This window comes from Podarcis cretensis (genome assembly GCF_951804945.1).
Source record: "Podarcis cretensis genome assembly, chromosome: 13".
NCBI lineage: Eukaryota > Metazoa > Chordata > Lepidosauria > Squamata > Lacertidae > Podarcis > Podarcis cretensis.
In genome coordinates this window covers 53045266-53067652 of record NC_137182.1, presented here as the reverse complement: position 1 = coordinate 53067652, position 22387 = coordinate 53045266, and the positions used below count along the sequence as shown (strand labels likewise).

Here is a 22387-nt window from a genome sequence, read left to right as displayed (position 1 = left end):
GTGTGTGTGTGTGTGTGTTTGGGGGGGGGGGGTAAATCCCAGTATGGAGGAAGCGGGAGGGAATGTGTGTTACTGGGAGGGTGGGGTTCTGTGCTGTGCTGTTGTTTTTTGCAAAGGCGGCAGAAGTGGGATGAGCTTGGCGGAAATTAAAATCACAGTACACAGTGGAATCCGGTCTGGTTGCCCACCCCACTCCGGCTGAAAGGGCACCCCCCAAAAAAGAGAGAAAGAGAGAGAGAGAGAGAGAGAGAGAGAGAAGGGCATGCTACCAGGATGGCAGCAAACTTGGCAGCCCCCACTTCTGCAAAGTGGGTCCAGATGCGATGCAAAGCTGTTGTTGCTCTTTTGTGGCTGTTGCAAAAACCCTGGAAGACCAGATCCTACAGAACCGTCCTCTCCTGCTGCTGCTCCTCCTCACCATCTCAACAGGACACTCTGCCCTCCTCCTCCTCCTCCCCCCACCCCACCCCACCCCACCCCTTCCTCCTCCTCCTCTTCCATCCAGCCAAAAGGAAAATGTGATTCATCCCCTTCAAGCTGCAAAACAAAAAACCAACAGGGAGAAATAACGCAGCTGCTAAAAGAAGAGGCTAGAGATCCACTGGGCCGGAGGAGGGGGGGGCCGAGAGGGCACCCCCCCCCAAAAAAAGGGGGGAGAGAAGGTGGGGCAGACAGTTCTGTGGAATGAGACCTTCTTCCCCTTGGCAGGGGGGAAAATGGCGATTTGAGGAAGGAAGAGACCCGGAAGGAAAGAGATAAAAAGGGCATCAGCTGGTGGGAGGAGCCGAAAAAGAGCTCCGCCCCCCAAAGCAGAGGCTCCTCCTCCCAGCCGTCCCTTCCCAGGCAGGGGTAACAAGGAGAGCCAAGACGGGGAAGGGGGAGCAGGATTGGGGAGGTGGGGAGACAACGACGAAGATTTGCTTGTGCAAGTTCACTCTGGAAATATATATACAGAGCAAGAAGACATTCATATGGGGCTGTGGTTGGGAGAAGGGGGGGGAAGAGGGGTTACCCTGTACCTATTTTCGCTGCTACGTCTTTTTTTTTTTGTCTGTTTGTTTTAAAAAAAAAGTCTTATCTACGATGTGCCCCACTCGACAAACCACGGGGATGTGAAGTTGTGGGTCAGGGGGCTGCGCTATGCATCCCCTCAACGCCACCAATGCTCACCTCTGGCTTCCATAGCTCTGTCTCTCTCTCTGCCGCAGCGCTGCCACTGCAATCTGCCCCCACCCCTCCGCCCCGAACATCCCTTCTTGGGGAGGGGGGAGCCTCCTTCCACAACCTCAGAGCGCCCCAAACCCTCCACTGGCTGGGCGGGAGTTGGAGTCCAAAGCCACAAGAGGACGCCATCTAGGGAGAGGCAGAAGCGGCGGTGCCCCTCGCCTCCAGCTGACCCCCTCCGCCCCAACCTCCCTTCGTCCTCCCCCTCAGAGAAGGCTCCCTTTCTTCAGCCTCTCTGGGGTGGGCAGCTCCCCTCTGCCCTCGTGGGCGGCGCCAGCCCCCATCGCCATGGCCACGCTGGAGGCCGCCGCGGCAGAGCCGTCGTGGACCTCGCTGCGACACGGGTTCACCGAGTAGCTGAAGACGCCGGGGAGGAACGGCAGTGGCTGCCCCTTCTCGTCCGGGACGACCATGTTCAGAGCCACCGGGAGGGTGAAGTTGTAGGGGTAGGCCGCCAGGAGCTGGTGGCCGTACATCAGAGGGTAGGGGTCTGGGTAGAAGCAGACTTTGCCGCCGTCGCCGCCGTCACCGCCGCCCGCCTTGCCCACGCCGCTGAACTGGATGGCGCTGGGGTAGGCGAGGAACGAGGGCGGCTTGTCCTCCAGGTCCTTCCGGGTCCGACAGCTGCCTGGCACCAGCAAGGGCAGCGGGTACTCCTGGACAGGGTATCGCTCCTCCTCCAGCTCGGGCGCCAAGGCCTCTTTCAGAGCGAGACCCGTGTGCGAGATGACGGGGTCCTGCAGGGAGTGTGGTAATCTTGGCGGGAGTTCGGCAAGGCTGGTGGCTGCCTCCAGAACGGGCGGGTGGGTGCTGAGCTCCTCCGGAAACGGAGACTTCTTCCCCTCTGCCAGGGGCACGGCCTCCTCTTCTGGCACCGGGGTGCAGCGTCCGTAAGGCTGCATGTCCACCGCCACGGGCCCCTCCTCCTCCTCCTCGGGGAGCTCTTGCGGGCACAAGGGTGCTTCGCCGCTGGAGGACGACACCTGCATCTCTTGCATGGTCTCCTCTTTGACGACGGGCGCCGGCACGACAGCCACGGGAGGAGCCTCCGCCGCCTTCTTGGAGTAGGCGATGACGGTGGTGAGGGCCGGCAAGGGCGGCGGCTCGGGCGGCTCGCCCTCGTGGCGCTTCATGTGGCGGCTGAGGGCCGCAGCCGTCTTGCAAACTTTGGTGCAGCGGGCGCAGGTGAACTTGACCAGGGGCTTGCGGCCGACGCGGTGGGCCTGCGAGGGCGCCAGGGGCGGGTTGTCTTTGGCGAGGCGCCCGTGGACTCGCTCGTGCTTCCTCAGTTTCTTGAGCGCGGAGAACAGCTTGCCACAGGCGCCGCACTCGTGCTTCCACTCGGAGCCGCGCCCGGCTTTGGGAGGCTGGCTCGGTCCCTCAATTTCAGAGGCGGCACCACAGCGGGCAGACACTTCCGCTGTCACCGACCCGCTGGTCCCCACATCCTCCTCCTCCTCTTCTTCCTCCTCCTCTTCTTCCTCCCCAGCCTTCTCCGTCCTTTTCATCCAGCGCAGAGAGCGGAGCTTGCGGTGCCACCGGGACTTTTTCATTTTGGGCAGCGTGTTGGCGCCGGCGCCAGCCTTCCGCTTGGGCTTGTAGCTGTAGTAGGGCCGCCAGAGCTGGTCTTCGGCATCGCCCCTGTCGCTCTCCTCCTCGCCACTCTCATTGGCGTACCCCCTGCCGGCGTGCTTGCCGTGGGGAGCTTCCGGCGGCACCTCCTTCCCGCTGCTCTGCTCCCTGCCGAAATCGAAGCGCTTGCCCCCGACGCGGCCGCCCTTGTCCAGCATGAGGTCCGTCTCAGAGATCCGCCGCTTGACGATGGCTTCCTCGCCAATGCGCACCGTGATCTGGCATAGCGGTGCGGTGCGGCTTTCGGAGGTGGCCCCGACGTACGCCGGCTTTGCCATGTACGTCATGGTCCGCCCAGACCGCGGCCCCCTGGCTCTGGGCTCCCCACTCTCTTCCAGAGCTTGCCCCTCTGCCTTCTGCGACTGGATATACTCCTTCAGCACTTGCTTCTTGATAGGCCTGGCCGCGGTGGAAGATGGCACCTGTGTCGGGGGCAGAGGCCCTGCCTCCGAAGACTTGCTGTTATAGGTGATCACCGAGGGCGTCTGCGACAACACTGACGTGCTGTGGACGATGACCGAGGAGGCGGGCCGCCCATAGGCGATGACGGAGGCAGCCTCTGCGCTCAGGGGCCCTGGCCTCTTGTCCGAAGGAGCGTTCTCGCCCGCGGCTGGGAGCGCGGGGATCTCCGGTCCCGCTGCAGTTTCCTGCGGCCGCGGAAAGCGTTCCGGCTCGGGCATCTCCAGGGACCCGCCGTTGGCAGTGAACACGGAAGCAATGTCGCCGTTGCCCAGCGAGGAGACCAGGTTGCCGTCCAAGGAGTCCCCGTCGCCCAGCGCCATGGGGATGGGCTGAGCCGGGAGAAGGAGGTTGTCAGCCACCAGGCCTTGGCTGTAGGTCTTGTAGGGCCTCTTTTGGGAGCGCATGGGCAGGAGGCGGTAGAGTTTGAGGGCATTGAGCTTGGGCTTGTAGCCTCCGTTGGGCGTCTTCTCGGAAGAAATCAGGCCGGGGTTGATCCCGTGGAAGGCTTTCTGGTGGGTCTTCAGGTTGTAGTAGGTGACGAAGGTCTCCCAGCAGAAGATGCACTGGTAGCGGCGCTCGCCTGTGTGCCACACCTCGTGCTTGGTGCGGTACTCGGCCAGAGCAAAGACTTTGTCGCAGTAGCGGCAGGGGTACTTCCTCCGCCACGAGTGGACGTTGGAGTGGCGCTTGAGACTCGAGAGCGTCATGTACGAGCGCTCGCAGACGGTGCAGAAGTAGATGATGTGCCCGTCGACCACTTTGACAAAGTGGTCTTGGTCCGAGATGTAGTCCATGCGCTGCAGCCCGTGGTGGCGGAACAGCACGCTCTTCTTGGAAGACGGCGGCGGAGGCGGCTTGGGAGGCAGCCCAGGACTTGGCAGGGCCTCGCCCGCGGGGACGCCCTCCTCGGCCTTCTCCATCTCCTTGCACAAGACCTCGTGCGTCTGGAGCCGCTTGATGTGGATGAAGCTCTTGCCGCAGTGCCGGCAGGAGAGAGAACGGCGCGTCCGGTGCAGTTTCATGTGCAGGCTGAGCGCCGACGACGTGGTGAAGGAGCGGCCGCAGCTCCCACAGCAGAAGGAGCTGGCGGCCGGGCAGGAAGCTCTGGGCGGGGGCGAGCGAGAGGAAGCCGGCCCTTGGTGGTCCGCCTCGCCGTTGGCGGCCGAGGGGTTTCCGGGGGAATCGTCGTGGTCCCAGCTGACGCCTCCCTTCAGCACGTAAGCCAGGTCTGGCTGGGGTGGCGGCACGGCGGCGACCGAGCTGAGGTTGTACAGGATCTTGGCGGTCTCTGTTTCGGGGTCGGGCTGGCCGTCGCTGGCCGGGCTGGAGACTTTGGCCAAATCGTGGAAGCTGAGGGGGCTGGAAGGCTCGGCTGAGCGGGAAGGGCAGGTGAGGTCGATCGGCGAGCTGCACAGCCTGGAAGAGGCCCCGCCCGAGTTGTCCATCTTGGTGCCCGTCAAGGGGTCGTCCAGGTTCTCGAGGCGGGAGATGCCGAGGCGGCGGCCAACGGCCCCGATCTCCTTGGCGGCGGCCGGGCTGGGCACGGAGAGCCGGGAGTTGTAGATGAAGTTGAGGACGTCGGAGAAGACTTCAGCTTGGACGTCGGGGAGCTCCAGGATCTGGCTGGGCTGCTGGCAGCTGGACTCCTCCGACAGCACCTCCTTGAAGTAGGGGCTGGAGGCCGCGAGGACGTTCTTGTGGGCCTTGAACTTGGTGTCTTCAGCAATGATGGTGATGTCGCAGAACTGACCGCGGAGGCGCTGCTCGTTCAGCTGGACCAGGAGGGAGCTGGAGTGGCCAATGTCCGTGAGCTCCATTGCTGCAGCCATTCAGCTGCCTCAGACCTGCGAAAGAGAGAGAAAATTGGGTAGTAATGCCTGAGGTTCTCGACAAAGAGGACTGTTATTGTTATATTATAATGATGATGATGATGATGATATATATACTGCATTCTGAAGGAAATCAGCCCTGAGTGCTCACTGGAAAGAAAGATTGTGAAGCTGAGGCTCCAAGACTTTGGCCACCTCAGGAGAAGAGAAGACTCCCTGGAAAAGACCCTGATGTTGGGAAAGATGGAGGGCACAAGGAGAAGGGGACGACAGAGGACGAGATGGCTGGACAGTGTTCTCGAAGCTACCAGCATGAGTTTGACCAAACTGCGGGAGGCAGTGGAAGACAGGAGTGCCTGGTGTGCTCTGGTCCAGGGGGTGACGAAGAGTCAGACACAACTAAACGACTCAACAACAACAACAATTATTTATACCCCGCCCATCTGGCTGAGTTTCCCTAGCCACTCTGGGCGGCTCCCAATTGAGTGTTAAAAACAATACAGCATTAAATTTTAAAAACTTCCCTAAACAGGGCTGCCTTCAGATGTCTTTTAAAGAGAAGTTAGCTGCTTATTTCCTTCACATCTGAAGGGCGTTCCACAGGGCGGGCGCCACTACTGAAAAGGCCCTCTGCCTGGTTCCCTGTAACTTGGATTCTCGCAGGGAGGGAACCGCCAGAAGGTCCTCGGAGCTGGACTTCAGTGTCCGGGCAGAACGATGGGGGTGGAGACGCTCCTTCAGGTATACTGGACCGAGGCCGTTTAGGGCTTTCAAGGTCAGCACCAACACTTTGAATTGTGCTCGGAAACATACTGGGAGCCAATGCAGATCTCTCAGGACTGGTGTTATGTGGTCTCAGCGGCCGCTCCCAGTCACCCGTCTGGCTGCTGCATTCTGGATTAGTTGCAGTTTCCGGGTCACCTTCAAAGGTAGCCCCATGTAGAGCGCATGGTGGTAGTCCAAGCGGGAGATAACCAGAGCATGCGCCACTCTGGCGAGGCAGTCCACAGGCAGGTAGGGTGTCAGCCTGCGTACCAGATGGAGCTGGTAGACAGCCATTATTATTGTTATTATTAATAATTCGATTTAGAGACTGCCTCTTTGAAACATGTTTACGCAATGTCCGACTTTTTTGGGGGGGGATTTAAAGTTGTCATATGATAGGCCAGTCAGCTCAGTTAGTTGGCTCGTGGTGCTAGTAACACCAAGGTACGATTCCCACATGGGCCACCTGCCTATTATTCCTGCACTGCCGGAGGTTGGATTAGATGACCCCAGGATTGCTCCCAACTCTATGATGATTCTATGACTATGTATAATTACGATTATTCTGTGTTTTTATATGTGTTGGAAGCCACCCTGAGCGGCTGGCGCAACCAAGCCAGATGGGTTGGGCATAAGTAATAAAATTATTATTAATTTATTATCCTGAAAAACATACCAGTTATAGGGGGCTCTGACAACTGCTTCACGTAGTCAAAAGACTGGTATTAATTCCTTGGAAAGAAGGAAAGAAGCTACTATTGGCCCCCTTTGATCTATGCATAGACAACAGGACAACACCTCATTGAATAGATTGCTTTCAGACGCAGATTGTGTCTGGATAATGATACAGTGGTGCCTCGCAAGACGAAAATAATCCGTTCCGCGATTCTCTTCGTCTAGCGGTTTTTTCGTCTTGCGAAGCAAGCCCATTGACGGCTTAGCGGATTAGCGCTATTAGCGGCTTTTAGCGGCTTATCAGCTTAGCGGATCAGCTGATAAGTGGATTAGCGGCTTAGAAAAAGGGGGGGAAAGGGGGGGAAGTCGGAAAAACTCGCAAGACATTTCGTCTTGCGAAGCAAGCCCATAGAGAAATTCGTTTTGCGAAGCGCCTCCAAAACGGAAAACCCTTTCGTCTAGCAGGTTTTTCGTCTTGCGAGGCGTTCGTCTTGCGGGGCACCACTGTACAATATTAGAAGAAGAAGAAGAAGAGTTTGGATTTGATATCCCGCTTTATCACTACCCGAAGGAGTCTCAAAGCGGCTAACATTCTCCTTTCCCTTCCTCCCCCTGTGAGGTGAGTGAGGCTGAGAGACTTCAGAGAAGTGTGGCTAGCCCAAGGTCCCCCAGCAGCTGCATGTGGAGGAGCGGAGACTCGAACCCGGTTCCCCACATTATGAGTCTACCGCTCTTAACCACTACACCACACTGGCACAGCACAAATGCACAAATGTGGAGGTAGACCATAGAAGCATGGAATCGTAGAATTGGAAGGGACCCTGAGGCTCATCTCATCCAACGGCCTGCAAAGCAGGAATTTGCAGCAGCCCCAGCGAGGATCAAACCTGCCGCCTTAGGCGTCGTGAGGACCATGCTGTAACCAACAGAGCTGTCAATAATAATAATAATAATAATAATAATAATAATAATAATAATAATAATAATTTATTTATACCCCGCCCATCTGGCTGGGTTTCCCCAGCCACTCTGGGCAGCTCACAGCATATATCAGAACAAACTAAAACATCAAACACTAAAATGTCCCGATACAGTGGTACCTCGGGTTACATACGCTTCAGGTTACATACACTTCAGGTTACAGACTCCGTTAACCCAGAAATAGTACCTCGGGTTAAGAACTTTGCTTCAGGATGAGAACAGAAATCGTGCTCTGGCGGCGCGGCAGCAGCGGGAGGCCCCATTAGCTAAAGTGGTGCTTCAGGTTAAGTACAGTTTCAGGTTAAGAACGGACCTCCAGAACGAATTAAGCTCTTAACCCGAGGTACCACTGTACAGGGCTGCTTTCAGATGTCTTCTAAAAGTCAGATAGTTGCTTATTTCCTTGACATCTGCTGGGAGGGTGTTCCACAGGGCGGGTGCCACCACCAAGAAGGCCCTCTGCCTGGTTCCCTGTAGCTTTGCTTCTCGCAGGGAGGGAATCGCCAGAAGGCCCTCGGAGCTGGACCTCAGTGTCCAGGCAGAACGATGGGGGTGGAGATGCTCCTTCAGGTCTACTGGGCCTTTGAGGCCGTTTAGGACTTTAAAGGTCTGCAGCAACACTTTGAATTGTGCTTGGAAAGGTCCATCTCTTACACATGGCCATGGTGCTTAGTAGCCGTGACCCCTGACCTCTCGAAAAGAGGGGCGCCACAGCTGGGGGAGAGGTCTCAGGTGTGGGGGTCTGTCTGACAGCTAGGAATGCCTGCTTTATTTATTACATTCAAATCCCACCTCTTCCCCCCCCCCCCAGAGTTCAAGGTGGCAGGCATAGTTCCTGCTCCACAACAACCCTGTGAGACAGGTCAGGCCGAGAGCAAGCGAGTGAGGCCCCCCAGCGAGTAGGGATTCGAACCCACGCATAGGAAGGGCTGGGAGAAGGCAGCCAGGAGAACCACAGGGCTCTGTTTCCCGTCAGTCCCGAAAAGTCACTTGGCTGCCGTTGACGTGAGTCACACCGAGCGAAGCAGCGGGGTTGATGCTGGCATGGGCAGGCCGAAGGCCATCAGGGGAAGAGAGAGCGGCCTGTTTGGTTCGAGCGGAAAAGCCCCCAGCCCACCCGTCCTCCCCACAGGGCCCCCCCCCCCGGTCACCCACCCCTTCCCCACTCCACCCCACTTGGGGAGCCATTTTGCTCAAGGAGTTCATTCCTCCAGCTGGCAAGCCTAAAATGGCTGAAGGAAAGAAATTCCCGGTGCCAGCTCGGATTAAGCAGCTGATGCGTTGGCCCGGCTCGCTCTCCGGAGCTCAGCGCGGAAGCCGCTCCAAGAGGCTCGCCTCGTTGCCCCCAGACGCTCAGGCGCCTCCTTTGGCCCAGCCGGCCCCCTCGTGTCAAGGGCTGGCCCCCGAAGGCACACTCTGCCCTCTCCCCGCTGCAGAGACGTGGGAGAAAATCTTGTGTGTGTGAGAGAGAGAGACAGAACAATAGGGATGCCCACAATGTTTTCTTTTCTTCCAAGCCCGTCTTTCGCAAACTTCCCTCCTCCCTCGACCTGGATGGGGCCGTCCCGACGACGCAATTTCAGGCCATGGGTGTGTGTGTGTGCGTGCGTGCATGCGTGCGAATGGGCTTGTGCCTGCATGCACGGCGAGTGTGCGTGCGTAAAACACGGCGGCAACAATTCCTTGAGGGTCTCTCTTTCTCTCGCGCACACACATATATATATAAACTCCCTTCCCGGCTGCGACAGGAGTACCCAAACGGAAAGGGAGTTTCTATGGAAACCAGCCTGGACGACGGAGGGAGAGAAAAAGAGAAGGGTTGGGGAGGGAGGGAGAAGGAAGAGGCAGCGCTCTGTGGTACAGAGCAAGAATTTGAGGAGGGGGAGACGTGTGGGCCCGGCTGAATGTGGGTAAACGCAGAGAGGGGGGCATGCGGGAACGACAAGACACTCAATGGCGTTCCGACAGGTCCAGCACCTCTCTCTCTGGCCAGGGGATCCTGGACCCCACCTGGGGGGATCATCCAGACATGCTTAGGCACCCCTCTTCATCCCCATCTCTTGAGCCTGGAATAGGTCTTTAGGCTGACGCTAACCACGCTTTCTAGGGACGCGGGTGGCGCTGTGGGTTAAACCACAGAGCCTAGGGCTTGCTGATTGGAAGGTCAGCGGTTTGAATCCCTGTGACGGGGTGAGCTCCCGTTGCTCGGTCCCTGCTCCTGCCAACCTAGCAGTTCGAAAGCACCTCAAAGCGCAAGTAGATAAATAGGTACCACTCCGGAGGGAAGGTAAACGGCATTTCCGTGCGCTGCTCTGGTTTGCCATAAGCGGCTTAGTCATGCTGGCCACATGACCCGGAAGCTGTACGCCGGCTCCCTCGGCCAGTAAAGCAAGATGAGTGCCGCAACCCCAGAGTCACCCGCAACTGGACCTAATGGTCAGGGGTCCCTTTACCTTTAACCACGCTTTCTATCTGGCACCGGGGCCAAAACAGCTGTCACAGATCTATCCTGCTGTCCCCCAGCGTCCAAGCAGAGATCCCAGCGGGATCCCAGCACGGTCGGGTCGCAGCCCGATCCAAGGTGGGTTGCAACAGGAGCACCTGGCAATTACAGTGGTACCTCAGGTTACATATGCTTCAGGTTACATCCGCTTCAGGTTACAGACTCCGCTAACCCAAAAATAGTACCTCAGGTTAAGAACTTTACCTCAGGATGAGAACAGAAATCGTGCTCCGGCGGCACGGCAGCAGCAGGAGGCCCCATTAGCTAAAGGGGTGCTTCAGGTTAAGAACAGCTTCAGGTTAAGAACGGACCTCCAGAACAAATTAAGTACTTAACCTGAGGTGCCACTGTATAGAAGCGGGTCCCCAAATGGCGTCAAAATTGCATCCTGGGTCTTAAAATTATTATTATTTTGGGAGGTTTTTAAGGATTGATGTTTTGTTATGTTCTTTATATGTGCTTGAAGCCACTCCAGATGGGCAAGAAATAATAATAATAATAATAATAATAATAATAATAATAATAATAATAATAATAGACCTAGGGTGAGAGAAACACAGAACAACTTTGCTTCCCTGAGCCCTGCCCCACAGGAGCTGGGAGGCTTTGCCTTCAGGGCTGAAATACACTCTGCAACTGCTCATCAGAACATGCCATTATATTGCCAGCGCCTGAGACCTGAAGCTCCGAGAACATCTGTAAATACATCAGAAAGAGAGAAAGGTAGAGGAGAATAAAGTCCATATATTCAATAGGGTTGGGTAGGGTCCCTGTACCATAAAGAAGGCTGATCGCCGAAGAATGGATGCTTTTGAATTCTGGTGCTGGAGGAGACTCTTGAGAGTCCCATGGACTGCAGGAAGATCCAACCTCTCCATTCTGAAGGAAATCAGCCCTGAGTGCTCACTGGAAGGACAGATCCTGAAGCTGAGGCTCCAAGACTTTGGCCACCTCATGAGAAGAGAAGACTCCCTGGAAAAGACCCTGATGCTGGGAAAGATGGAGGGCACAAGGAGAAGGGGACGACGGAGGATGAGATGGTGGGACAGTGTTCTCGAAGCTACAAACATGAGTTTGACCAAACTGCGGGAGGCAGTGGAAGACAGGAGTGCCTGGCGTGCTCTGGTCCAGGGGGTCACGAAGAGGCGGACACAACTAAACGACTAAACAGCAACAAGGGTCCCCGTAACCTCCCTATCCGGAGGGCGACCCTTCCGTGAACACTGCATTTTCTCTCTGCCCCGAATGTGGAAATGAATGCGTGCCCCCCCCAAATGGAACGGTCGCTGGAAGGGAAGCAAAAAACCTGATTTGCCTCGCCCGCCACTTCTGTCCGCCTGCAGTCCAGGGTGCTGCAACCGAAACAGGGCTCTGCAACGGTGGGGAGAGGGAAAAGCCTGGCGGATCGTAAACAAGATGCGAAGCAGGATGGATTTCTGCGGGTCTGAGTCACGAAGGCTGAGGTCAGCAGATTGCAGGGACCAGCACGGCAGCCTGGAAGAGGCTGGAGGGGGGGGTGGAAAGAGGAGGACTGCAATGTTGGGTCTGTGCACTGGAGAGAGAGAAAGAAAAAGGCCAGGATAGAAAAAAAGACCCTCGCCTGGACCTACCTGCTGCTGCAACCTTTGCCCACCAGATATTTTGGGACTGCAACTCTCATCCACTGTGCTGGCTGGGAGTTGAGGTCCGAACCCCACGATGAGCACCGAGTTGGCAAATCTGCCTTTCCGACTTGCGTGAAGGTTTCTAAAAACCTACCAAAGTCATCCTGGTCCGTGGCAGGGGAAAATCCCGAGGCTGAAAAACCCACAGGTTGCTACGTTTTGCCAAGGGATGTTGAGACATGCCAGCAAGTCTCTGCTCCAATTTTAATCTCCTAAAATGTTGGGTTCTTGAGCCTGGTTTGAAATCCCCCCCCCCTTTGTGACCTTCAGCCACTTGGGGAATCTCTATCTCTGCCAAGCCTGCTGTGAGGGAATTTGCAAGGATGAAACAGGAAAAATCTGTATATTTTGTTCCAAGTGTCTTGGTGGAGGCAGCCTCGCCCTCGAGAAATTCCAGACGTGCGCAGGCTTGTGGAAATGGGAAATGCAATTCACACATGCTCAGACGCCCTCTTCACAAGCCACCCTACAGCCTTAAAGGTAAAGGTAAAGGGACCCCTGACCACTAGGTCCAGTCGTGGCCGACTCCGGGGCTGTGGTGCTCATCTCGCTTTACTGGCCGAGGGAGCCGGCGTACAGCTTCCGGGTCATGTGGCCAGCAGGACTAAGCCGCTTCTGGCGAACCAGAGCAGCGCACGGAAACGCCATTTACCTTCCCGCCGGAGCGGTACCTATTTATCTACTTGCACTCGTGTGCTTTCAAACTGCTAGGTTGGCAGGAGCAGGGACCGAGCAACGGGAGCTCACCCCGTCGTGGGGATTCAAACCGCCGACCTTCTGATCGGCAAGTCCTAGGCTCTGTGGTTTAACCCACAGCACCACCCATGTCCCTGCAGCCTTAAGGTAAAGGTAAAGGTACCCCTGCCCGTACGGGCCAGTCTTGACAGACTCTGGGGTTGTGCGCCCATCTCACTTAAGAGGCCAGGGGCCAGCGCTGTCCGGAGACACTTCCGGGTCACGTGGCCAGCGTGACATCGCTGCTCTGGCGAGCCAGAGCCGCACACGGAAACGCCGTTTACCTTCCCGCTGGTAAGCGGTCCCTATTTATCTACTTGCACCCGGAGGTGCTTTCGAACTGCTAGGTTGGCAGGCGCTGGGACCGAGCAGCGGGAGCGCACCCCGCCGCAGGGATTCGAACCGCCGACCTTTCGATCGGCAAGCCCTAGGCGCTGAGGCTTTAACCCACAGCGCCACCTGCGTCCCTCCCTGCAGCCTTAGGAGGTGATAAATTCAAGAGCCTTTCGGACAAGTTCCCACTGCTGCCGTCTCAAAATTCACTCCCCCTACCTCCACTCTCTGCCTCCGTTTTCCCTATTTAAAAAAACAACAAAAGTAATTGTAATGAACCGATTACGCTAGTAGGACCGCATGTTTTGTAAGGAGGACTATTTGAAATATTGCAAGAAAGACTATGAGGAGAGTTATTACGGTAAAGGGACCCCTGACTATTAGGTCCAGTCGTGGAAATGCCGTTTACCTTCCCACCTATTTATCTACTTGCACTTTGCCGTGCTTTCGAACTGCTAGGTTGGCAGGAGCAGGGACCGAGCAATGGGAGCTCACCCCGTCGCAGGGATTCGAACCGCCAACCTTCTGATCAGCAAGTCCTAGGCTCTGGTTTAACCCACAGCGCCACCCGCATCCCGGGTGGAGAGTTATTAGTTAATGATAATTAAGAGTCACAGAGAAATTAAGAAATTAAGAAATTCAGAATAAGTGATAAAGAATGAAAGATCATCAGAGGAGTCTAAAATATTGTGTAAGATAAGAAGTTATGTTACATGATTGTTGGAAATGATATGTTTAAAAAACAATAAAAATGTATATATATATAAAAAAAATAAAAACAAAACAAAAAACCCCCGAATGTAGCAGTCACCCTCCCAAACGCAACAAGGTCTCGTTCTTTTTTAAAACGGAAAAGCCAAGCTCTTCATACAATTGGGAAGGTCTGAGATGGCTATCGTCACCCTGCGGCCAACCGCATGACAACCAAAACAGATCAATAAAAACGGCCGCCAAATGGCCTTATGTCTCATCAAGATAGGAAGCCCAAGACTGGAGTCAGAGCCTGTGGACACCTCACTCCAGGTCCCATGTGAAACATTTAATTTGTATAGGTTCCTCCCGTTAAAGTCCATTTCTGTTTGTAATTTAGCTCCGGGAGGAAAGGGATCTATGCAACTCTAACAGATCGGCCTTGTATGCTGGTGGGGCTGAACAAATAAATATTAATGTAAAGGTAAAGGTACCCCTGCCTGTACGGGCCAGTCTTGACAGACTCTGGGGTTGTGCGCCCATCTCACTCAAGAGGCCAGGGGCCAGCGCTGTCCGGAGACACTTCCGGGTCACGTGGCCAGCGTGACATCGCTGCTCTGGCCAGAGCCAGAGCCGCACACGGAAACGCCGTTTACCTTCCCGCTGGTAAGCGGTCCCTATTTATCTACTTGCACCCGGAGGTGCTTTCGAACTGCTAGGTTGGCAGGCGCTGGGACCGAGCAGCGGGAGCGCACCCCGCCGCAGGGATTCGAACCGCCGACCTTTCGATCGGCAAGCCCTAGGCGCTGAGGCTTTAACCCACAGCGCCACCTGCGTCCCTAAATAAATATTAAGAGGCTGCAAACTTGGGGTGGGGACCCTCCAAGGCAGAGAAACAAAAAAACCTGTGGTGTAGTGGGTCAGCGCATCTGGCTGTTAACCAGAAGGTTGGTGGTTCGAGCCCACCCAGGGATGACTGTGGGCAGAATTCCTGCACTGCATGGGGTTAGACTAGATGACCCTTGGGTTCCCTTCCAATTCCAGGATTCTAACGTTGTATTTTTAAGTTGTTTTTTTTTTTTAAGTTGTATTTTTATCAATTGCTTTTATATCTGGTGTTAGCCGCCCTGAGCCCGGTCTTGGCTGGGGAGGGCGAGGTATAAATAAAATTATTTATTATCATTATCATTATTATTATTATTATTTGAGCAATTAAAGGGCACAGAAAAGCAGTAAAAGCACTTTTACTCCTCATCCTTTTCTTCAAAAAAAACCTAAAAACTGTGAGCGATTCAGAGTTCAACGAAGAACCAGACAATTCAGTCTCTGTGGAAATATGAAGGCCAGCAGAAAGGGTTGAGGTCCCAACGATGGAAATATCTTAGGGGCTAGATGCCTGGAGGGGCATAGGCAGGACTCCGTTAATCCAAATTTGGCCCAGGTAATCTCAAGAAGCAAACACTTCTAGACCAGAGACAGGGAATGTGTGGCCCTACAGATATGGCTGGACTCCAGTGCCCATCTTTGCTAACTATTGGCCATGGGGCTGATGGGAGTTGGGAGTCCGTACCCGACAGTTGTCCTGGACAAAAAAGCCCAAGGCGTCCTGGTTTTTCCCCTGCGAGAGCACAGAGGCCTGTCTTGGGCACTGTGCTCTCCCGCAATTTCAGCGCACAGAAATAGCATGGCGTCACAAAATGTGAGACACGTGACTCCCGTGGGAGTGCGGCCCCGGAAGATGGCGTCCGGCATTCATCCCCCAAAAAGTTTTTGATTTGAGTTTCCATTGAAATGAGGCTGTATTTTAATATTTTAATGTTGTATTTTAATATTGTTTTTAAGTTGCATTTCAATCAATTTGTTTTTATATTGCGTGTTAGCCGCCCTGAGCCCGGTCTTGGCTGGGGAGGGCGGGGTATAAATAAAAATTATTATAATTATAATTATAATTATAATTATAATTATTATTATTATTATTTGCAGAGCCAGTTCTTTGGCCTAGACCACCCAGCCAAGGAGACTTTTAATGTGGGGAAGGCAGTTTTGCAAGGCAACTTTCAGGCTGCGCGGACTTGGAAACCAACCCATGGGTTGAGAAATGGCGAGCCAAACGGAATGTTCTAGAAGGAGGCAAGGAGCCAAAGCGAAGGCTCTAGAAAGAGGCCGAGCCGAGTCATGGCAACCCGACGGCGGTTGCCATGGGGACCAGAGCTAGAAGCAGGGGCTGGCCTAGATCCAGGCACCGTTGCCGCGGAGACACAGATGGGGTGGTGACTGGCCTAGATACAGCCGCTGTCGCTATGGCGATCGGAAGAGGGAAGCATGGTGGCGTTTCCATGGAGACCCACGGCAGCCCTTCTTCCCCACACCTGGTGTCCTCCAGGTGGTTTGGACTACAATTCCCAGAAGCCCCAGCCAGCACCTCTTTCCCTCTTGACAGCACCCCAAGGAGACCCAGTAGAAAGGAAGAGTGATGGACGTCATCCTTACCTACACGAGTAGACCACATCTACTGGGTGTCTGTGTCCCTGTCGCTCAAGATGCTGTCTCCAAATCCGCCTGAACAGGACCCTCTGGGTGGAAAGAAAGAGACGATGCGTTACCCCAAATTTAAACTGTTTGCTATCCCTGTGCCCAACACACTTTAAATTCTGCCACTAGGAAAGGAACCCTCCCTTAAAACCCATGCAGCTTTTCGTTTCGGTTTTGGATTTATTTATTTTTGAAAAAGAGGGCAGAAATGGTCAAACGGCGGGCAGAGTTGAGGCTCTGTTGCATTTGGGGTCAGAAACAGGGTCACAGCTGTCAACATTTCCCTTTTTTTAAGGGAAATCCCCTCATTCCGAATAGGATTCCTCGCAAGAAAGGGGAAAAGTTGACAGCTGTGAACAGGATCCCAGGCCTCAAGAGGGGATGGATTAGGCCAGGGGTCAGCAACTGAAGGCCCATGGGCCAGAAGCGGCCCCGGAGGTCATCTGGCTGGCCCCTGAGCCGCCCCCAAACCGAGCTGACTGCTCACGCGCTGCGCTAAACTGCGGCACGGGGACTCACTTCCGCGGTGCCGGAAATCGCATCTGCACACGTGCCGGAAATCACACATTCACACACACAGGTGATCCGGCCCAAGGAGGGATCTCCGCAGGACCAATCTGGCCCCGGCAAGAGAAACCTTGCTGACCCCTGGAATACAGTGGTACCTCGGGATGCGAACAGAATCCGTTCCGGAGCCCCGTTCGCATCCTGAAGCAAACACAACCTGTGTCTGCACGTGCGCAGGTCGCCGCTTCCGTGCATGCGCGAGACATCATTTTGACCATCTGAGCATGCGCACACAGCGAAACGCAGAAGTAACGCGCTCCGTTACTTCCGGGTCGCCGCGGAGCGCAACCCGAAAATACTTAACTTGAAGCACTCCATATAACACACCCACCCCTCAATCTAGCTGCGATTCTTTGATTCTATAATAATAATAATAAAATTTTATTTATATCCCACCCTCCCCAGCCGAAGCCGTGGTCTATAAGGCGCAGGAATGAATTCAAATATTTCTCCCCCCCTATTCATCAGAACTAGAAACTTGCTTTATTTAAAAAAAAAAAAAACCGAGTGTGTGACTGACTATTCTTCCAAGGAAGAAAAAGCTTACGAAGGTCTGAAATTCTCAGTTTCCCCTCTGTCAAATATGACAGTTAGCAGTATCATCCAGGACTTATCTTTTTAATGTGCCATTGCTGTTACTTCTGACCGAAGAGAGAAATAAGATCGAAAACAATACCCACTGCATTTAAAAATATTTTAAACGCTCGTATTTTTCCACAGTGTCACTCTTTTTAAAAAACAACAACAACCAACCCTTGCTTTCATCATCTTTCCCTGAATGCTTGCCCGCCATTTCGGCAGAAAAGTTGTATCCGCTCCTCATACGTACATCATGGAAAATTTGCCCCTATTCACACAATTAAAAGGACTTTGTGATTAACACCTTCCAGCCCAAACTTACAGGTTTCAGTACATTTCGAAACTCAAAAAAAGAGTCACGTATAGATGTCTAATTAAATGGTAGATACTGGGAGCGAACAGCGAGAGAGGCTGGAAGCCTCAATTGCTCTTACGTTCCGCCTCCTGAAAAATCCAGAAACCTTAAAATAAAATAAAGGATGTCACCAGCTTGCCGAGTTGCTATTTCTGTTCCCCTTTGAGCACAGATTTGCGGACTTTTTTTTTAAGGTTGTGTGGCTCGGGGGGGAGGGGGTGGAATTCGGTCCTCCCTTTCCCCATCTTTCTGGCTGCCTCTTCTGCGCAGCATTCACAGAGGAGGGGGCACCAGTTTTTCACTAGCTTTGGGCCACAAACACCTGCCTGCCCCTCTGAAACAAAGCCCTGGATTCGAATCCAGCACCCTCAGAAGGCCTTGCTGCGACTCCAGCAGGCTTGGGTTCAATTCTGCTTGTAAACACAAGATGCAAATTCCCTTTTGCTGCGGGATCTCAAGCCCTGGCTCCCTTCCCACCGGACAACCACCCCGCTCTGCTTTCAGAAAACCCCAAAGTCAAGGGATATCCTAGGTGCTGCCTACCCCACAGATTTCCCCTCCCGGAATCGAAGCCCCCACCATGTTTCCCCGCGAGCGGTGGGGAGAGCTGAGCCTCCGAGCTTGCTCAGCCAAAGGAACCCGATCCCCTGCCATTTCCGGAGAGCCTGTGATCTCAGCAGCGCGGACTGCCTTGTGTTAACATCCTCCTACCCAGCTTAGCAGTAGAAGAATGCAGAAAGGCAGGCGGGCAGAGAGGGCGGAAGAGGAGAGAGAAATAAAAAGCCCTTCCTGGCTGCCAGAGAGGCCTGACTGGTCCAGGCAGCGTAACCTTTGCTGCGCAACAGGCCGGGGCGTGAGGATCGCTGCGATCAGCCTGCGTGTGTCAGGATTTGTTGTCGGGTGTTACAGATGGGTGTAACTGAAGAGGGGGACGCGATCCGCCACACCGACACCGTTGAGTCAAAACGGGCTTCGGGTGTCTTGGGTGTCAGATGCAAAAGGGGGGGCTGCGTGGGCGCACATTCCTCTGCAAAACGGCGGGTGTTGTATGTCCATCAGGAGCAAGCCCGACGCTGTTTCGGTATGTGGGTCAGGCAGAGAGGCGTCACCAACTGGATTCGGTCTGCGCGGGGAGCCCTCAGCAGCGGCGGAGGAAGTGGGGTTTCTACGCCTGGTGCGCAGTGGGCATGATGCGATTCCAGAACGGGCAATGTGGTCGGGAGAACGAGATGACGACGGCCGGGATGGAGTGTGTTGGGTGCAGGCAGATATCTCGGAGGGTGCACTTCTGGGGGCTGGAGGAAAAGAGGAGGGTGACAGGGTTGCATCCTGCATCGATTTTGCAGGAAATCTGGAATATAACGGCGCTGTGGTTTTCCCAGTAGTGACGTATGGAAGTGAGAGCTGGACCATAAAGAAGGCTGATTGCCGAAGAATGGATGCTTTTGAATTCTGGTGCTGGAGGAGACTCTTGAGAGTCCCATGGACTGCCGGAAGATCAAACCTCTCCATTCTGAAGGAAATCAGCCCTGAGTGCTCACTGGAAGGACAGATCCTGAAGCTGAGGCTCCAAGACTTTGGCCACCTCATGAGAAGAGAAGACTCCCTGGAAAAGACCCTGATGTTGGGAAAGATGGAGGGCACAAGGAGAAGGGGACGACGGAAGTGGGACAGTGTTCTCAAAGCTAACATGAGTTTGACCAAACTGCGGGAGGCAGTGGAAGACAGGAGGGCCTGGCGTGCTCTGGTCCAGGGAGTCACGAAGAAGCGGACACAACTAAACGACTCAACAACAACAACAATGTGCACCATCGGAGCCACACGAAAAGAAGGCCGTCGGGGGGTTTTCTGCGCATCTTACAGCCACAGTCTGATGGGAGAGGTCTTAGATCTGAGTTCATTGCAGCGCAGAGGGCAAGGGTTCAGAAAAAGTGTTAGGGCACATGCTATGTGGTGCAGTCGGGTACAATTCTGGCGAAGCGACGAGTCAAATCGGTGTGTGTGTGTGAAAAAACAAGTATACATCTGCATGCATCAGAGGGGAAATCGCAAGGGGTGCAAGTCAGCTGTAGTTAAGGTGGAAGGGGGGTGTTGAGGGACAGCCGCCTGTGCGTCAGGCAGAGTCCAGCCCTTGCTGTTCTGGAGCTAATAAATAACTCTGACGGATTATTTTTCCCTTTCAAGCAAAGACAAGAAAATCGCTTCCAAAGCCAAAGGAAGTAGCCGAGCGCTCGGAAATCATTAACCGAAAAACAACACCAGGCGTCGTCATAGAAACACCAAACACTTTGGCTCTTTTTCCTCGGCAAAGGAAGTCGCTTAGGACCCTGACAGAGGCTTGCAGTCCTCCTGGGCAACAGCCAGCAGCTCTGAGAGGGGGCAGGAGAGGTCCTGCTGCATAGCTGTAAGATCTCGAACCCAGGTCCTGGAAAAAGGAATGAAAGGCTCCTAAGGATATTGACACAACTGCTTATTTGTGGGAAAATAAAGCAAATGTAAGTGCAGACTCATGACAACCGTAGCCAATGGGTACGTCAGAGAGCAAAGGCACGGAAGCGATTCTGAGCTGCGATTGGCCAAGTCGGCCATGACATCATGCCAGTTCCTTCGTCTCCTCCAACGCAACACGCCACCACGGCCCCCGGTTTTTTACAGAGACTAAAGAAAAACTGCCTAAGAAAACACACTACGGATGCACGCAGTGTTAAAAATAAAAACCGCAGCAATAGGCCTGTTTGCACATTTCCACAGGCAATCCCCACAGCGAACCCAGTGCAAAGAATGTGCTAAAAAATGAAAGAACCCCAGGGATTGCAAGATCTCTCTGCCACAAAAAGCCTTCCAAGCGCCCGCAGATGATGCTGTCGCGTACTGGAATGTCTCAAGGTACTTGCAGGACCCAAAATCTTCACTCAGCGGCAATGCGCGAGCACAGCACATAAGCATGCAGAAACATGCATTCCATCATTGGGCGTGGGAACAAAGGGAAGGAGATTGACCCAGAAATGTTCTGGGACTGCGATACAACCTGCTGCCTCGTGCAGCCAGAGGCTGGTGGGGAGGGCATGGGCCTTGAAATAGCAAGGACCACACACCCCTCAAGCAAAATCATTGCCTCCCAGTCCCTCCAGACCAGGTTAAAGGTAAAGGTAAAGGGACCCCTGACCATTAGGTCCAGTCATGGCCGACTCTGGGGTTGCGGCGCTCATCTCGCTTTATTGGCCGAGGGAGCCGGCGTACAGCTTCCGAGTCATGTGGCCAGCATGACTAAGCCGCTTCTGGCGAACCAGAGCAGCGCACGGAAACGCCGTTTACCTTCCCGCCGGAGTGGTACCTATTTATCTACTTGTACTCTGACGTGTTTTCGAACTGCTAGGTTGGCAGGAGCAGGGACCAAGCAACGGGAGCTCAACCCGTCACAGGGATTCGAACCGCCGACCTTCTGATCGGCAAGCCCTAGGCTCTGTGGTCTAACCCACAGCGCCACCCACACCACCAGACCAGATTACACACACACACACCTGGCCAATGTACACAACTCAAAAACGCACTGAATTGCCCTTTGAACAACTGAATACGCACAATTAACAACTATACCTACAAGTAACAAAGCATGTTGTTTTGTAAACAGAGGATGTTTTTAAAGTAAAAAACGACTTGTTTCGTTCTGTATTTTTGGGTGGCAGCCAATGCTACTTAGAATACGCCTGCTGAAATTAAAGGACAATGCTAACTTGGGTTTAGTAATTGATATGGGGTTACTCAGAGTAGGACAACCCGTCGTCTTTCTCCTCTTGTTCTTTGAGAGCCACTAAAGCAGCACGACAATATTTAAAGGTAAACACACAAACAGAAGCTCCAAAGCAATGTTGTTGTTGTTTTTCATTTCATTTCTATACTATATTCTATAGTTTAACGAAACGACCTCAAAGCAGTTTGCAGCACATTAAACATCAAACAAAACCATCTGGAATAAAGCAATGCAAGCGTCAAGGAAAATATTCCAGATCTTTTCTAAGTGGCATTTTGTTTTCCCCATATTCATTTACCTACTTAATTTATAGAGCTGCCCCCGTAGCAGGACGACTCCAGGAAGGCAGTGGGGTATAGGGGTTAAAGCAGGGGTCCGCAAACTTTTTCAGCAGGGGCTGGTCCACTGTCCCTCAGAATTTATGGGGGACCAGACTATATTTTTTTTGGGGGGGGGAGAAAAGAGCAAATTCCTATGCCCCACAAATAACCCAGAAATGCACTTTAAATAAAAGCAGAGGTTCTACTCATGTAAAAACACCAGGCAGGCCTCACAAATAACCCAGACATGCGCTTTAAATAAAAGCACACATTCTACTCATGTAAAAACATGCTGATTCCCAGACTGTCCGCTGGCCGGACTGAGAAGGCGATTGGGCTGGATCCGGCCCCTGGGTCTTAGTTTGGCTTCCCATGGGTTAGACTGCAAGCTTCCTCAACCTCGGCCCTCCAGATGTTTTTGGCCTACAACTCCCATGATCCCTAGCTAGCAGGACCAGTGGTCAGGGATGATAGGAATTGTAGTCTCAAAACATCTGGAGGGCCAAGGTTGAGGAAACCAGGGTTAGTGTGTCGGACTGGGAGGTGAGGGTTCAAATCCCCACTCAGTCATGAGGCCCCCATGGGGGACCTGGGACTCCGTCACAGCCTCTTTGCCTACCTTTCATTGTCGTTGAGTGGATTAATTGAGCTGGCGGGGAGCAGTAAAGGAGCTCTTCTGCTCACCTGCTTAAGAAAGCCGGAGGGGCCAGCCAGAGAGGGATGTCCGTCGCAAACCTGGCGCCCAGAAATCTCCATGGGGCCACAATTGGACCCACGCCAGTCACAGAAC

General features: G+C 53.9%; 1 protein-coding gene across 3 annotated transcripts in view; it reads right to left on the bottom strand.

The window, feature by feature from the left end:
• Positions 1-488: 488 nt before the first annotated feature.
• ZBTB4 (zinc finger and BTB domain containing 4) overlaps positions 489-22387 on the bottom strand; it is a 30520-nt gene continuing 8621 nt past the window's right edge. Inside the window, exons 1-3 of one of the 3 annotated variants that reach the window (XM_079951742.1) lie at positions 18106-18260; positions 15984-16066; positions 489-5162 (exon numbers count right to left, since the gene is read on the bottom strand). In XM_079951742.1, coding sequence (XP_079807868.1) covers positions 1431-5147 — 3717 coding nt within the window. In that variant the 5' untranslated portion in view covers positions 5148-5162; positions 15984-16066; positions 18106-18260 and the 3' untranslated portion in view covers positions 489-1430. Of the gene's footprint in view, positions 5163-15983; positions 16067-18069; positions 18261-22387 lie in introns of those variants that run through there. The other 2 variants (XM_079951741.1, XM_079951740.1) reach the window with 2 other exon arrangements.